This window comes from Chiloscyllium plagiosum, unplaced genomic scaffold (assembly GCF_037043375.1).
Source record: "Chiloscyllium plagiosum isolate Xiang-an unplaced genomic scaffold, Cpla_swu_hap1 HiC_scaffold_1, whole genome shotgun sequence".
NCBI lineage: Eukaryota > Metazoa > Chordata > Chondrichthyes > Orectolobiformes > Hemiscylliidae > Chiloscyllium > Chiloscyllium plagiosum.
Genome location: NW_028270139.1, coordinates 155,796,448 through 155,814,112, shown reverse-complemented (window position 1 = coordinate 155,814,112; position 17,665 = coordinate 155,796,448). Strand labels below are relative to the sequence as shown.

The 17,665-nt window shown below is 42.3% G+C and overlaps 1 protein-coding gene across 2 annotated transcripts in view; it reads right to left on the bottom strand.

The window, feature by feature from the left end:
- LOC122553785 (dedicator of cytokinesis protein 2-like) overlaps nucleotides 1-17,665 on the bottom strand; it is a 1,246,386-nt gene that overhangs the window by 119,707 nt on the left and 1,109,014 nt on the right. For both annotated transcript variants that reach the window (XM_087991733.1, XM_043698147.2), the window contains exon 38: nucleotides 10,525-10,638. In XM_087991733.1, coding sequence (XP_087847859.1) covers nucleotides 10,525-10,638 — 114 coding nt within the window. The remainder of the gene's footprint in view (nucleotides 1-10,524; nucleotides 10,639-17,665) is intronic.

The window sequence follows — 17,665 nt, the reverse complement described above, 5'->3', positions numbered from 1 at the left end:
GTCCTCACTTTTTCCCACTGTGGGAGGAAACCCACGCAGACATGGGGAGAACGTGCAAAGCCCACACAGTCAGTTGCCCAAAGGTGGGATTGAACTTGGGTCCTTGATGCTATGAGGCAGTAGTGCGAACCATTTAGCCACCATGCTGTTACCAGGTCAAAATCCTGGAAGGTCATCCCTAACAGTACTCGGGGTATCCCTGCTCTATATGATTGGTAGCAGTTCAAGAAAGCAGTTTACCACCATATTCTCAGGGTGCCTGTATAGAGTTTGCACATTCTCCCTGTTTCTGTGCGGGTTTCCTCTCATAGTCTAAAGACTTGCAGGTTAGGTGAGTTGACTATGCCAAATTGGTGCATCCTTCAAGGGAAATGCAGCACAATAGGGTAGGGGAATGGGTCAGTGTGGACTTGTTGACATGAGCATTTGACATGAGCAATAAATGCTGGTCTTACCAGCAATGTTCATGTGTTTGAATGAATAAAGATGCTGAGGCATAATCAGAGCATTATAAAGATCTAGTATAACTTATTTTTTCACTCATTACACTTGTTATCGGCCTCATCAACTTGCCCCTCCAGCTATGGGAAGTAGTTACATTGGCAAAGCCACTGGACGAGTGAGTTAGAGGCCCAAGCTATTATTGTGAGGGAGCTTCAAATTCCAACATTGCAGATGGTAAAGTTTCTGTTCAACACCAAAAAGAATCCTGGAACTTAAAGTTAACCTGGTGGCAACCATATAATCAACGTCAATTGTAAAAACTCACCCAGCTCAGCAAGCTGCTCACATTAAACAGTAAATGCTGGCTTTGAATGAATAAAAAGACTTGTGTACCTTACTTCTTTCTATTTTCAACACCATTTAAAATTGTATCATAGAGATTATATTTCCACTCCTTCCTATCACAATGCATCATTGCACATTTCTCATCATTAATCTTTTGAATATCTTCTCACACATTACCCCACTCCACACTCAGTCCTCATCACTCAAAGATTCCCTATCTGCATATCAACATGCTCATGAAGTTGGCCCCATTTCTTGTTTTTTCACATTGTCTCATCCGGGTGAAACTAGAACTAGGGGGCACAGCCTCAAAATAAGGGGGAGTAAATTTAGGACTGAGTTGAGGAGGAATGTCTTCACCCAGAGGGTTGTGAATCTGTGGAATTCCCTGTCCAGTGAAGCAGTTGAGGTGACCTCATTTAATGTTTGTAAGGCAAAGGTAGATAGATTTTTGAACAGTAAAGGAATTAAGGGTTATGGTGAGCAGGCAGGTAATTGGAGCATAGTCCATGAAAAGATCAGCCATAATCTTATTTAATGGCAGAGCAGGCTCAAGGTGCCAGACTGCATGGTCCTCCACAGTTGAGTAGAAGATCCCCTACAGTATGGAAACATGCCATTTGGCTCAACAAGTCCACACCGACCCATTCCCCTACCCTATTGTGCTGCACTTCCCTTGAAGGATGCACCAATTTGGCATAGTCAACTCACCTAACCTGCAAGTCTTTCGACTGTGAGAGGAAACCCGCACAGAAACAGGGAGAATGTGCAAACTCTATACAGGCAGCCACCCAAGGCTGGACTTGAACCCATGTCCCCAGTAGCTGTGAGATAGTATTGCTAACCACTGAGCCACCACGCCACCCATCAGGGGTGGTATCCATGTTTTTATTTTCTACAGGCAGTCAGTGTCCCTAGCCCTCAATGACAACAAGTGTACAAGCGTAACAACCCTTCAAAAGTTGAGAAATGCCTTGAGATGTGTGATGGTCAATAAAAGCACTATGGAAATGCAAGCCTTCTTTTGTGTACAAAGTCTAAATCAGCAGCATGTGGTAATTCAATAAAGTCAAATATAATTACCCTGAAAAACACACACATCTTCAATCTTAAAAGAAGTCACACCACTCTAATAATTAATTAGCAAACACAGACTTCTAACAAGTTTATAAATATTTGATTTCATCGCTTGTCATGCTTTGTTAAATTGTAATAAACAGCTTATAAAAGATAGAAGAAGGGGCTGCTCTGACATTGTATCACAGCTGTAAAGGCTGCTTTCACTTTTCCTCCATGCTAAGACCAGTTCATTCCTACTGAAGTTACTTTTGTCAGGTTAGAAGACCTGCCAGTAAACTCTCGGCTGATTCATCAGGGAGCTGGTTGGGAGAGTTCATCAGAACATGGGAATTCGGAGCAGGAGTTGGCAATTCAGCCCGCTCCACCATTTATCACGAACGTGGCTGATCTTATCCTGATCTCAATTCCACCTTCCTGCCTGCTCCCCATGGTCCTTTATTCTGCTTTTCATATCTGTTTATTTTTTTAAGCTGTTGATTGATTCTGCATGGACTGCACTCTGGAGGTTCGGCGCCTGTAACTGTAAAGGGAACGGTCTTCAGGGTCTGGGCTGTAAATGTGTAAATGGGAGTGCTTGGGCTTAGGGGGATCACACCTCAGTGTTTCTGGCTGCTGCATCTGAGCACGGGGGAATCTCCATTCAAAACCTGCTCGGCCTGACAGGCTTCATCTATTTCTGATGATGGAGTACAGTGCTGAGGACAGGGTGGCTAGCTCAGGTGGGTTGGCGATGGATTTATAATACCATACAGCATTGGTTCAATTCCCATAATGGCTAAGGTTACCATGAAAGACTCTCCTTCTCAACCTCTTCCCATTGCCTGAGGTGTAGTAGCCCTTAGGTTAAAGACGCCACCAATTTCTCTCGAATGAGAGAGTTGAAATATGGTAACCTTCCTTTCATTAGAATCCAGCAAAGAAGGATCAAGAAATTTTTAAAATATGTAGACAATTGAGGAACATCAATGCAAGCTTAAAGGTTTCTACATGCTTGCAAAAATGAAACATTTGGCTAAGCTGAATGAGGATCTATTGTGGATAGGATCAAGGAAATGTAAAATGTGGAATAGATAAACGGCAGAGAAGCTGAATAGTAACTTTGTGTGTGTTCATTTGAGGAAAATATAAGAAATCACACACAACTAGAGATCCAAAGGACTAGGGAGATTGACGAGCTGAAGGAAATGAATATTAGTTGGTTAAACTGATAGAAACAGGTTGAATTGAAAACTTAAAACAGGGTTGAAAGTTGATACATTACTGGGACCTGATAGTCTACATCACATCATTTTGGAGGAGATGTCTATATAAATAGTATTGGTGATCAGCTTCCAAAATTGTATCTACTTTGGAAGATTCCTTCAATTTGGAAGCTGGTAAATGTCACCTAATTCTTTAAAAAGGGATTAAAAGACAAAACAGGGAACTACAGACCTGATATCAGTTCTTCCAAAGTCAGGAAAATGCAAGAATCAATGATGAAAGAAGCAATGAATGGACACTTGGATTAAACTAATATGATTAGGTACAGTCAGCATGGATTTGTGAATGGGAAATTGTGCTTGGTGAGGCTGTTACTAACAAAATTGGTAAAGGGGAACTGATGGGCATTGTACATATCAATGATTTGGGTGCAGGGACCAAATGTAATATTTCCAAATTTGCAAATGATACAAAGCAAAGTTGGAATGTGTGTTGTGAGAAAGAATCAAAGTGCCTTCAGGAGCATTCGCACAGGTTTGGCAATGAGCAAGGTCATGGCAGATGGAATACAATGTGACAAAAATGTTAAGCTGTCCACTTTGGTAAGACAAACAGATGTATTCCTTCAATGGTAAGAGGTTGGGAAGTGTAGGATGTACAAAGGGACCAAGGTATCCGTGTCTGTAAGTCACTGAAGGCTAACATGCAGGTGTAAGTGGATACTGCAGATGCTGGAGATCTGAGTCAAGATTAGGGTAGTGCTGGAAAAGCATAACAGATCAGGCAGCATCCGAGGAGCAGGAAAAATCGACGTTTCGGGCAAAAGCCCTTCATCAGGAATGAGGCCTCATTCGAATGTTCCTGCTCCTTGGATGCTGCCTGACCTGCTGTTCTTTTCCAGCACCACTCTAATCTTAACATGCAGGTGTAGCACGCTATTAGGAAGGCTAATGGAATGTTAGCATCTATCACAAGAGGATTTCAGTACAAAAGTAGTGATGTCTTGTTTTGATTATTTAGAAGCTTGGTTAGACCACACCGGGAGCAATATGTGCAATTTTAGTCTCCTTACTTCTGAAAAGATATTATTGGTATGTCTATGGGATGAGCTACTAGGGGAACTGGTGGAGGTAGGTACAATTGCAAAATTTAAAAGGCAGCTGGATGGATATATGAATAGGAAGGGTTTAGAGTGACATGGGTCAAGTGCTGGCATATGGGACTAGATTAGGTTAGGATATCTGGTTGGCATGGATGAGTTGGACCGAAGGGTCTGTTTCCATGCTGTATATCTCTATGACTCTATGACTCTGTGCTATGTGGGTAGTGCAATGAAGGGTAATTGGGATTGTTCCCATGTTGGTGAGACTGTCATATGAACAAAGGTTAGGAAACTGAGCCTGTAGAGTTTAGTTGGATGAGAAACTGAGCCTGTAGAGTTTAGTTAAATGAGAAACTGAACCCCTGTAGAGTTTAGTTGAATGAGAGGGGATTGCACTGAAAACTACACAATAGTGAAAGGAACAGACAGAATTAATAAAGTTAAGATGTTTAGCCTCATTCTGGGGTCTGGAATGAGAAGGCCCAATTTTATATACTGTTCAGGGTCAAGGAGAGGAGATATTTTTTAAATTCTGAGGTTTGTGAATCTTTAGAATTCTCTACCCCAGAGGACAGTTTGTGTATATTTGAAGGAGAGGTGGATGGATTTCAGATTACCAATGGCAGAATTGCTTCTGGGGACACTGTATTTAAAACATCAGTGTTCGATGAGTTATGATGATTCTAAATGGCAGAATAACTTCAAAGGGGTGAATAGCCTACTCCTGTTCCTACGTTTGCAGAAACTAGAGTAGCTGGCATTGTTCTCCTCATTGTCAAAAGGTTAACTTACAGAGCAATTCAAAATCATGAACGCATTTTGCTCATGTAAATGAGGAGAAACTGTTTCCACTAGAAACAGGGTCCATGCAATGCGAGAAAATGAATTTGAGTTTATGAGCCAAAGCACTAGAGATGAGGGAAATTATTTATGCAGCAAATAACTGTGATCAGGAGTGCACTGACTGGAAAAAGATTCATCAACAACTTTCAAATAAAAGAAAACTTTGCATTTATGTCATGCCTTTCACAACCTCAATGCAACTCAAATGTTTTTCCCAATGAATTCTAATTTTGAAGCATCTTAATATTATCATGTGGGAAATAAGGTAGACAGTTTGTGAACAATTAGTCAACAAAGTAAGGTACAATTACAATGTTTAAAAGGCATCTGATGGGTACATGAATAGGAAGGGTTTAGAGCAATATAGACAAATGAGATTAGATTAATTTAGGATACCTGATCTGCATGGATGGGTTGGACCAAAGACTCTGTTTCAATGTTGTATGGTTCAATGACTCTATGGCTCCAAATAGCAATATGACAATGACTATGACCAATATTGAAAGAGGGATAAAATTGACCAGAAAGATATTTTGATACAGGCTTGAAAAGGTACCAAATTGGAAGATAATGGGGAAAAGACAGGGGTGTAGAACTAATTGGATAAATTATTCAGGAAGCAGGGAGAGACTTGGTGGCTCAGTGGTTACCACTGCTGACTCACAAAACCAGAGTACCCAGGTTCAATTCCAGCCTCAGGTGACTGCCTGTGTGGAGTTTGCACATTCTCTCCGTGTCTGTGTGAGTTTTCTCCAGGTGCTCTGGCTTTCTCCCACGTTCCAAATATGTGTAGGTTAGGTGGAATGGCCATGCTAAATTACCCCATGGTGTTTAGGTGTGTGGACTAGGTGGATTAGTCATGGGAAATGCAGGTCAGTGTGGACTTGTTAGGTCAAATGGCCTGATTCCATACTGTAGGGATTCTATGGAATAGGACATAGAACATAGAAAAGTACAGCACAGAACAGGCCCTTAGGCCCATGATGTTTGTGTCGAGACTTAATCCTAATGCAAAATATAATTACTTAACCCCTCAACTCACTGCTATCCATGTGCATGTCCACCAGTCGCTTAAATGTCCCCAATGACTTTGCTTCCACCACCACAGCTGGGAACGCATTCCATGCATTCACAACTCTCTGCGTAAAGAACCTACCTCTGATGTCCCCTTTATACCTTCCTCCTAATATCTTCAAACTATGACTTCTCGTACCAGTCAATCCTCCCCTGGGGAAAAGTCTCTGGCTATTGACTCTATCTATTCCTCTCATTATCTTGTACACCTCGATCAGGTTTCCTCTCTTTCTCCTTCTCTCCTGAGAGAAAAGTCTGAGCTTATTCAACCTTTCTTCATAAGGCAAGCCCTCCAGTCCAGGCAGCATCCTGGTAACCCTTCTTTGCACCCTCTCCAAAGCCTCTGTATCTTTCCTGTAGTAGGGTGACCAGAATTGGACACAATATTCCAAGTGTAGTCTCACCAGGGACTTGTAGAGCTGCAGCAAAACCTCACGGCTGTTAAACTCCATACTCCTGTTAATGAAAGCCAAAACACCATATGTTTTCTTAACAACCCTATCTACTTGGGTGGCAACTTTGAGGGATCTATGTACTTGTACATCCAGATCCCTCTGTTCCTCCACACTGCCAAGAATCCTGTCTTTAATCCTATATTCAGCATTCGAGTTTGACCTTCCAAAATGCATCATTTTGCACTTATCCATTTTGAACTCGGGCATCTGCCATTTCTCAGCCCAGCTCTGCATCCTGTTTATGTCACGCTGCAGCTTGCAGTAGCCCTCTATACTATCGACGACACCTCTAACCTTTGTGTCATTTGCAAATTTACTAACCCACCCCTCAATCTCCTCATCCAAGTCATTTATAAAAACTATTATAAAAAACACTGAATGGCCTCCTGCTGTTTCTATGATTTGATAAGAATCAGCAAATCCACAAAGACAAAGGCCTGGTATTTAATTTGCTCTGATTCCTCCTTTTGTGGAAAACTTTGAGGTAGATCGTTGCAGAACAGCCAGCAATGTTAGAGCACTGGACTCTATTGACAGAGTCCAGAATGCTTCGCGGGGTTTCACCCTGTTTGAAAGGTTTGTTCATCTGGCTTGAAACTTCACCAAAGTGCACAGAACATCACACCACAGCAAATTCAAGTATGTAATTGCATTTATATAACAACGTTCACATGCAGTAAAATACCCCAAAAGCTTTTCACTGGAGTATGATCAGACAATATATGTGATTGAGCCACATAAAGATGTATCCTTGTATGTAAAGAAGATGGTTACCCCATTGGATGACAGTGCAGAAACACCAGAGTAGGCTAGTTTCATAATCTGTGTCAAGGGGTACAAACTGGTTGGTAAGAATGTGGCAGGAGAGCTAACCTTTTGTCACAATCGTACACGATGCTGTTTGCCCACCAGGATGTCAATGGAGTTCATATGACACAATGGGTAGTGTCTCTGCCTCTAAACTAGAAGGTTTGCTTCCAAGCTCCATCTAAGAATGAAGGCCAAGGAATGTAGGACCCACTACTCTGAGGAACTCCTGCAGCGAGGTGACTGACCTCCAACAGCCACGACCATCTTCCTTTATGCCAGGTATGACTCCAACCAGCGGAGAGTTTGCCCCCTGATACCCACTGACTCCCAGTCTTGCTCAGTCTGCTTACTGCCTCCTGCATCCAACCAGAGAGCCTAGGGAGAAGAAGTTTATCTCGGAATGATCAGAGGAATGAGACTTCAGTCTTGAGGAAAGATTGGAGACGATGGGACTGGTTTCCTTGGACATGAGAAGACGATGAGAAGATTTGATAGAAGTTTTCAAAGTTAGGAGGAGACCAGACAGAGTGGATGGGGTGGAAGTGTTCCCACTCATAAATGGATCAAGAGCCAGACAGCACTGTTTTAAATTGTTTTACAAAGGAAGCAAATGTAAAGTGAGAGGAAACCTGCTGTGGTTCTGTTCGCCGAGCTGGAAGTTTTTGTTGCAAACGTTTTGTCCCCTGTCTAGGTGACATCCTCAGTGCTTGGGAGCCTCCTGTGAAGCGCTTCTGTGGTGTTTCCTCCGGCATTTATAGTGGCCTGTCCCTGCTGCTTCCGGTTGTCAGTTTCAGCTGTCCGCTGTCGTGGCCGGTATATTGGGTCCGGGTCGACGTGTTTGTTGATGGAGTTTGTGGATGAGTGCCATGCTTCTAGGAATTCCCTGGCTGTTCTTTGTTTCGCTTGCCCTATAATGGTAGTCAGGGGACGAAACGTTTGCAACAAAAACTTCCAGCTCGGCGAACAGAACCACAGCAACGAGCACCCGAGCTACAAATCTTCTCACAAACTTTGAGAGGAAACCTTTTCACACAGCAAGTATCTAAGTTATGGAATGCACTGTCTGGAAATATGGTTGGGGACACATTGAATCGAGGCATTGGATGATGACTTGAACAGAAATAAAATGCAGGGCTATGAGGAAAAAGCAGGAGATTTGATTTGATTTATTATTGTCATGCATCGAGATACAGTGAAAGGTATTGTATTGTGTTCCAACCAGACAAATCATACCTTACATAAGTGCATCAGGGTAATAGAACAGAATGCAAAATATAGTGTTACAGCTACCGAGAAGCTGCAGAGAAAGATCAATTCTAATATATGAGAGATCCATTTATGAGTCTGATAACAACAGGCAAGAAGTTTTCTTAAATCTGTTGGTAAGTGTTTCCAAAATGCTGTATCTTCTGCCTGATGGGAGAGGGTGGAAGAGAGTATCACCGGGGTGGGAGAGGTTTTTGATGAGGTTGGCTGTTTTCCTGAGGCAGTGGGAAGTGTCAACAGAAGGAAGGTTTGTGTTTGTGATGGACTGAGCTGTGTTCACGACTCTGTAATTGATCTTGGGCAAAGCAGTTGCCATACCAAGCTGTGATGAATCTGGATAGGATGCTTTCTGTGGTGCATCAATAAAAATTTGATGAGAGTAATTGTGGACATATGGAATTTCCTCAGCCTTTTTGTGAACTTTCTTGATTGTAGCATCGACCTGAATGGACCAGGACAGATTGTTGGTGATATTTACTCTCAGGAATGCGAAGCTTCTGACCACCTCCACCTCAGCACCATTGATACAGACAGGAATGTGTCTCCACTCTGCTTCCTGAACCCAAAGACCAGCTCCTTCATCTTGCTGACATTGAGAAAAATACTTTTCTCTTTACACTATGCTTTCTGTCTTCTTCCTGTACTCTGTCTCGTCGTTGTTTGAGATCCAACCCACGACGGTGGTGCCATTGGCAAACATGTAAATGAAGTTACCGCAGGATTTAGCCACACAGTCGTGACTGTATAAGGAGTACAGTAAGGGGCTGAATACACAGCCTTGCAGGGCACTGGCTTTAAAGATTATCATGGAGGAGGTGTTGTCACCTATTCTCCCTGATCGCGGTCTGCAGGTCAGGAAGTCGAGAATCCAGTTGCAGAGTCCAAGGTCTTGGAGTTTGGAAATGAGATTAATTGGAATTGTATTGTTGAAAACGAAGCTGAAGTCAGTAAATAGGAATCTGGCGTAGGTGTCCTTGTTATTGACATGATGCTGAAATATTAAGAACTGGTGCAGACACAATGGGTTGAATGGCCTCCTTCAATACTGAAATACGCCTGTGGTTCTGTGAATTACCTTGTATTCTCTGTACTCACCAGTTTGAAACTTCCACAAAGTAAATATTTTGTTCCTGTCTTTCTGATTGAGCACATGCATCATGAACCTTTGTTTAGCTATGGATTTTCAGACTCCTACAAGAAGATATTGCAAGCCTAAATATAGCCATTTAATGGCTCGGACAAGGAGCTTTTACAGCAAGATCATTTTAATGCTATTTCCTTCAAGAAAAACCCTTATCTTACCTCTGGCCATTGCTCATTGCTGCATGATGCAATTATTTCTCAGTGACGTTTTATTTGACTTCTGAACATATGTTTCTACTTAATTCATGTCCAGAAGTCCTGGTTATGTTGTCTGTTATTTATAGGGGATAAATGCTGTTGTATACAGCAGGAACTGTGCACTGTTTTCTGCTAGTAACACCTCTCAGGTTCAGAGTCAAATCAAAAAGGGCATTTTTAAAAATTACAGACCAGAGGAAACCTGACCACATTGGCTTATTGTGAGTCAGAGCAGAGGAGGTTTTTCTGGTGTTCAGGTACATATGTATTCCACAATATGTATTCCACAATTCTACAAAAACAGATAATGTACTGGTGTTTTTCTTGTTGTTTATCAGAACTTACTATGTGCAAACTTCCAACACCGCATTTCCAACACCACAAATGATGGCTGCCATTTATAAAAAAACTTCACCGGCTGAAGAACTCTTCAAGAGGACTTGAGGTTGTGGAAAGTGCTACAAAAATGCTAGATTTATTTTGTCTCTGAATCAGTGACTGACCAGAATTAGCACCAGGGACAAAGGGTTAAGGGTGGCCCTGAGAGTTAGCAGATCTTACCTTGCCCTTGTCAAAGTATTCAATGATTTTGTTGTACAAGTTCTCTTTCAGTTGCCGCTGTGTCTGAAAGCCCTGGAAATCCTGGATATGCAAGGCAAATTGATCATCGGTCCACTAGGTACAAAATCAAAAGAAGAAGAAACTGTTAAATACAGAGTCTTGAACGCTACTTCCATCTAGTTTATCACTGAACAGGAATGTCTGTCATATTCATCTCTCTATCCAAAGTCTCTCCACATTTTTATTGCAGATCCCACCTCGATTGTTACACGCACCTTCAGATTCTGAACCTCCAGACAGATAAATTAGCCCTGGAGGTGCAGAAAGCATATTTTTACCAGGAGCATAGCAGAGGAATATGATAGCATAGTAGCATTGTCACTGGACTTGTAAACCATGGATCCAGCTAATGTCTTGGGGACATGGGTTCACACCCCAAGGTAGGATTTAAATTCAATTCAATAACTCAATTCAGCCAGACTGATAATGCAATAAGCAACATAAATTGCGTGCTGTGCTTTCTAACCCACATCAATGTGGTTCACTCCAAATGGCCCTCTGAAATGGCTAAGTAAACCACTCAGTCCAATGGTGGGTAACAATTGTTGGCTGTGTCAGTGATGACCACCTCCCATAAAGAAGGGAAAGAAATAAAGGGTTACACTTTGGAGGCAGGTTGTATAAGCTCGGCTTATATTACATTTACATTCAGTGCCATTCAGGTAATCAACATGAGACTATTAAGATGTTACAACATTTGGGTTGTTACATGTTCCACCCTCAAAGTAAACTTTGCCAAGACAAGCAACTGAGAAAGTTGAGTGCAGACAGATCTAATGTTAGTACCAAAGTTGCCAGGTTTCACTGGACTGCACTGAAGAGCAAGCATCCTGGCCAAATATGTTCCAGACCTTCCTGTCTTCCATAAGGACTGCAGATGGCCAAGGCATCTGTTCCCGAACTTGAGACACAATTGTCTAACTTAGCGTGGACAGAGATAGCAAATCAAAAGGGGCTTTTATTAAATATCAACAAAGTAATGTCCACTTATTTCAAATTTAATGAAAGTACTGCACTGTGAATTAAAGAATAAAGGCAGGGGGCATTCATCAGCAGAACTGATCTCCTTTCTTTCAGGGAGTACAGCTAACAAGGGGTTAAATGACAACCCAAAGCAAACATCCACAGGACCATAGGAACAAGCCATTCAGCCCCTTGAGCCTGTTCCACCATTCAACCAGATCACGGCTATCTCCAGCCAAACTCCATATACCTGCCTTTGGCCCGTCTCCCTGAATACCCTCTGCTTAACAAAAAATGTAACTATCTCAGGATTAAAATTAACAACTGATCCAGAATTCACTGCCCTTTGTGGATGAGACTTCCAAACATCTACCACCCTCTGTGAATAGAAGTGCTTCCTAACATCTCTCCTGAACGGTCTGGCACTGATTCTCAGACTGTGCCCCCAAGTTCTGGAATCCTCAACCTGTACAAATAGTTTCTCTTTATCTCCCCTGATTTTTCCTGTTAATATCTTGAAGACTTCGATCAGATCACCCCTTAACCCTCTACATACTAGAGAAGTCAGGTCTAATTTGTATAATGTCTCCTCATGTCTTAACGCCTGAAGTCCAGGTATTATTCTTGTAAACCTATCCGGCACTCCCGCCAAAGCCAATATATCCTTCCTAAGGTGTGGTGCTCAGACCTGCTTACAGTCTCCAAGTGGGGTCTAGCCAAGAGAATGTATAACTGCAGCAAAACATCTGCATCCTTACATTTCAATCCTCTTGATATAAAGACCAGTGTTCCATTAGCCTTTGTGATTATTTTCTGCAGCTGTTCATGACATTTTAAACATTTATACTCGCGAACATCCAAGTCTCATTGGACATCCACTATATTTAACTTCATACCATCAAAAAACTACTTTGATCCGTCCTTGTCAGTGCAAAAAATAGATAACCACCTACTTACTTTTATTATCCTCCATTTGCCACAGTTTTGCCAATTTTAATTAGATCATCAATACCCCTTTTTAATTATATGCCTCAATTATATGAAACTTGAAAGGGTTCAAGAAAAGATTTACAAGGATGTTGCCAGGGTTGGAGGGTTTGAGCTATAGGGGGAGGTTGAACAGGCTGGGGCTGTTTTCCCTGGAGTGTCGGAAGCTGAGTGGTGACCTTATAGAGGTTTATAAAATCATAAGGGGCATAGATAGGGGAAATAGACAAGGTCTTTTCTCTGGGGTGGGGGAGTTCAGAACTAGAAGGCATAGGTTTAGGATGAGAGGGGAAAACTTTAAAACAAGCCTCCGAGGCAATGTTTTCACGCAGAGGGTGGTGCATGTGTGGAATGAGCTGCCAGAGGAAGTAGTGGAGGTTCGTACAATTGCAACATTTACAAGGCATCTGGATGGGTATATGAATAGGAAGAGTTTAGAGGGATTTGGGCCAAGTGCTGGCAAATGGGAATAGATTAGGTTGGGATATCTAGTCGGCATGGACGAGTTGAGCTGAAGGGTCTGTTTCCATGCTGTACATCTCAATGACTCTATCTACACTATCTACAATAATACCTCACTTGGTGTCATCAGCAAAGTTGAATATATGACTTTTTATGCTATTAAGCAAATCATTAATAAATAAAGTGAATAATTGAGTGCCTAACACAGAACCTTGTGACACAACACTGGTCACATCCTGCTAATTTGTGCAGCTACCCATTATCCCTACCACTCAACCTATTTCCCAGAAAGATTGGTAATGTTCCCTCAATTCCATAGGCTTCAACCTTCATTACCAGTCTCTTATGTGGAAATTTATCAAATGCCTTCTGGAATTCCATACAAACAACATCCACAGACATTTCCCTGTCCACTACCTTAGTCACCTCTTCAAAACGTCAATGGGGTGTCAAGAATTATGCTGGCTCTCCCTGAATAATTGAAAATTTCAAGGAATTCGGTTACCCCATCCTTGATTTTCGACTCTGACAAATTCTCCACCACAGACATTAGGTGAAATGGTCTGTAATTTTGTGACTTTTCTCTTTCTCCCTTCTTAAAAGGTGGAGTGACATCAATATATTATTCACTGTCTCCAGTACACCTACCAGTCATTGAGGTGACCACTGGACACTTCACAGGTGTACTCTTAATAACCAGAGCCATCTGGGCACATATGAGACCATGGAAGAGAGGCAGGCAGCTAGGGTGACCATCTCCCCTAACTGCTACCTTATCCAACCAGAAATAGGATTAGGTGCAGACCTATCAAAGGTTTTTCATGTATGCCATAGAAGGAGTGCATCCTGACTGGAGATAGTGTGGACTACAGATGCTGGGAAGTCAGAATCGATAAAGTATGGAGCTGGAATAAGCTCAGCAGGTCAAACAGCATCAGAGGAGCAACGGAGTTGATGTTTCAGGTCATGACCCTTCATCAGGAACCCTTGGATAGCTGGATTGTCCCATGAGAAGGGGGGATTGCGGAAGTTGTATTTTTGAGAGTAGAAGAACGAGGGATGATCTCATTGAAACACACTAAATTCTTACAGGGCTCAACAGGGTAGATGCAGGAAGTAGATTTACCCCTTCCTGAGGTTTCCAGAACCATTGGTCAGCACGTTCGGCTGTTAACCGAAAGGTTGGTGGTATGAGACCACCCAGGGACAGAGTGATCGTTGCTCTCACTCCAACAGTTTCCTTTTGGGGTTGCATGGTGGCTCAGTGGTTAGCACTGCTGCCTCACAGCACCAAGGTCCCAGGTTCGGTTCCAGCCTCAGGTGACTGTCTGTGTTGAGTATGCACATTTTCCCTGCGTCTGTGTGGGTTTCCTTCGGGTGCTCTGGTCTCCTCCCACAGTCCAAAGATGTGCAGGTCAGGTGGATTGGCCGTGCTAAATTGCTCATAGTGTTAGGTGCATTAGTCAGAGGGAAATGGATCTGGTTGGGTTACTCTTCGGAGGCCTGGTGTGGACTGGTTGGGCCGAAGGGCCAGTTTCCACACTGTAGGGAATCTAATCTAGGGGACACAATTTCAGAGTGAGCGGTAGACCAGTTGGAATTGAGTTGCAGATGGACTTCTTTACTTGGAGGGTAGTAAATCTTCAGAAATCTCTACCTCAGAGGATGATGGAGGCTGAGTCATTTTTATTCAAGACAGAGACCAATAGATTTCTAGATAATTAAAAATATTAAGGGATATGGGAACAGTGCAGGACAATGACGTCAAGGTAGAAACATAGGGGTGACCTATTCCAGTGGCACACCAGGCATGATGGACCAAATGACCTACTCCTGGTTCTATTTAAATATTCATCCAAAAGGTGAGGGCATCACCGGCTATGTGAGCATTTATTACCATCCTTAATTGCCCAGAGGGCAAGTTAAGAGTCAACCACATTGCAGTGGGTCTGGAGTCACATGTAGGCTAGACCAGGTGAAGATGGCAGTTTTCTTCCCAAAAGGACACGCGTGAACCAGATAGATTTTGCCCCCAACAATTGATTCATGGCCATCATTGGATTCAATTCCAGCTTTTTAAATAAATTGAATTCAAATTCCGCTATCTGCCATCACAGGATTCTAAACCCAGGTCCCCAAAGCATTACGCCAGTCTCTCTGAACTAACAGTCCAGCAATAATAGTGCTAGGCCACTACCCCACACCCCTGCCCTAGCTCCTTGGTTCATATGTGTCTTCCAGTCACTTGTTCTTTCAGTACTATTTATACAAGACATTTAATTCCAATTATTAATTGATGGCTGAAGTTGGGAAAAATTGAGAAGTGCATCCATATTTTCACCTTTCAAAAAAAAGTTGGATGCATTAATGCTGAGCGAAATCAGATATCAATTAGACCAAATACATTTATTTAATTACAAATAGTTCCCAAGCAATCTGACCCCCTAAAACATTATTTCTCAAAGCAACACTTTTAAATTAGTTTTTACTTTACCACAGATCCTGAGGGAAATTAAATTTAAATTTTGATGGTAAATGTTCAAGGTTGTTGAGTTATGTTTTCCCCTAATATTCACCTGTAATCCAATTTATTGATATTCAACGGAGCTCTGAGGAACTTTGATGAAATATCTGAAGTGAGTTGAAAAGATTTTGTATTTTGTTTGCCTCATTAATTCTATTCCCTTTGAACAGCTCACAGACAATCGAGGGCTGCTTGAATGCATGGTGTTTGAGAGGGGTACAACAAACAGAACAATAGTTTGACTGTGAGGTACTACAGCAACCATGACTTCAAAGTTAACTACCAGAAGATTATGGCTTCAATCATATAGGGTGGCTCATTCTTACCTGCCCTCTGATAGGTCTGAGCAATCCTCTCAGTTGTGTCAAACCTCAGTTGTGGCAGAACATAAGGAGGAGAAGACACTGTGGGTGCTGGGATTCTGAATTAGCCACGAGGATATATGAAATGGGCTGCTGGTGGAAGTGGTAGAGATGGATATAATTCCAGCGTTTCAAAGACATTTGGACAGGGACATGAATAGGAAAGTTTAGAGGGTTGGAATACTGAATGGGGCTTGGACAGAGTTGATGTTGGGGAGATGTTTCCATTGGCAGGCGAGACGAGGACCTGAGGGTACAACCTTACAGTAAAGTGAAGACCCTTTAGAATGGAGATGAGGAGAAACTTCTTTAGCCAGAGAGTGGTGAATCTGTGGAATTCATTACAACGGAGGGCTGTGGAGGACAGGTCATTGAGTATATTCAAAACAGAGATAGATAAGTTCTTGATTATCAAGGGGATCAAAGGTTATGAGGAGACAGCGGGAAATTGGGGTTGAAAAACCTATCAGCCATGATTGAATGATGGACCAGACTCAATGGGCCAAATAGCCTAATTTCTGCGCCTATGGTCTTATGGTCTTAGGGTTATGAGTCAAATGTAAGCAAATGGAAGTTCAATTTAGGAAATCTGGACGCTATGGACTAGTTGGGTCAGAGGTCTGTTTCCATACTGTATGACTCTGTGACCTTATGACGTCAGAGGCATAATGAAGGAACATGGTGTGTTGACCCTCATAGTGAGAAGATTCAAGTACAGGAGCAGGGGTGCCTTGCTGCAATTGTACAAGGTCTTGGTTAGATCAGACCTGGAGTAGTGTGTGAGTTTTGGTCTCCTTATCTGAGGAAGAATGTTCTGACTATAGAAAGAGAGTGCAACAATGGTCTACAAGACTGATTTCTAGGTCGCATGAAGAGATATTCACTGGAGTTTAGAAATAATTCTCATAGAAAGCTATAAAATTCCAACAGGACTAGACAGAGTAAATGCAGGAATGATGTTCCCAAGGACTGAAGAGTCCAGAAACAGGGGTTACAGTCACAAGGTAGGCTGAGATGAGGAGAAATGTCTTCACCCAGAGAGTGGTGGGCCTGCCACAGGAAGTGATGAGGCCAAAATGTTATATGTTTCCAAGAAAAACATTAGGTGTAGTACAACCAGGAGGCAGTAGGCGTGGGAGGGCTCATCATTGACAGCAGACTCCGTGAAGTCTCAAACAAATACAACTGAATGTTTTTCTTCCCAGAAAGTATTCTTTCCCAAGATGCAGGTGTACCTGGCAAGGCTGCCATTTGGTGTCTTTTCCTGATTGTCCTTGAACTAAAAGGCGCGCTGGAGTCAATCACATTGCTGTGGATGGCAGGTTTCCATCACTGAAGAATTGTAAGTGAGCAGGATGGGGTTTTATACTGAAAGAGGATAGTTTGTGATGGTCACTATTACTGAGGTTAGTTTCTTTTTAATTCCAGAGTTTTAAAATCTTATTTAGAGATGCGGTAGGGCTTGCAACTTTTGTACATTCCTAAATCCCCTTGAGCATGTGGTGCTGAACTGCCTTTTGAAATGAAACTCTACAAGCTGCTGTTATAGGATTTGTTTATATGCACTCAGGACATTTGCCTCTTGATTATAACTATATTACCAATGCCATTCCAGATACAAATGCATGAATGGACCTCATGCAAACAAAAAGGCTATTGAGCCAGACAAGTAGCATTCACGACAAGTGTCACTCAATGACAATCACCAACAAGAGAGAATCTAACCACCGTGCATTTCATTGCCATCACTGAAACTTCACCCCCACCCCACACCACTCCCAGC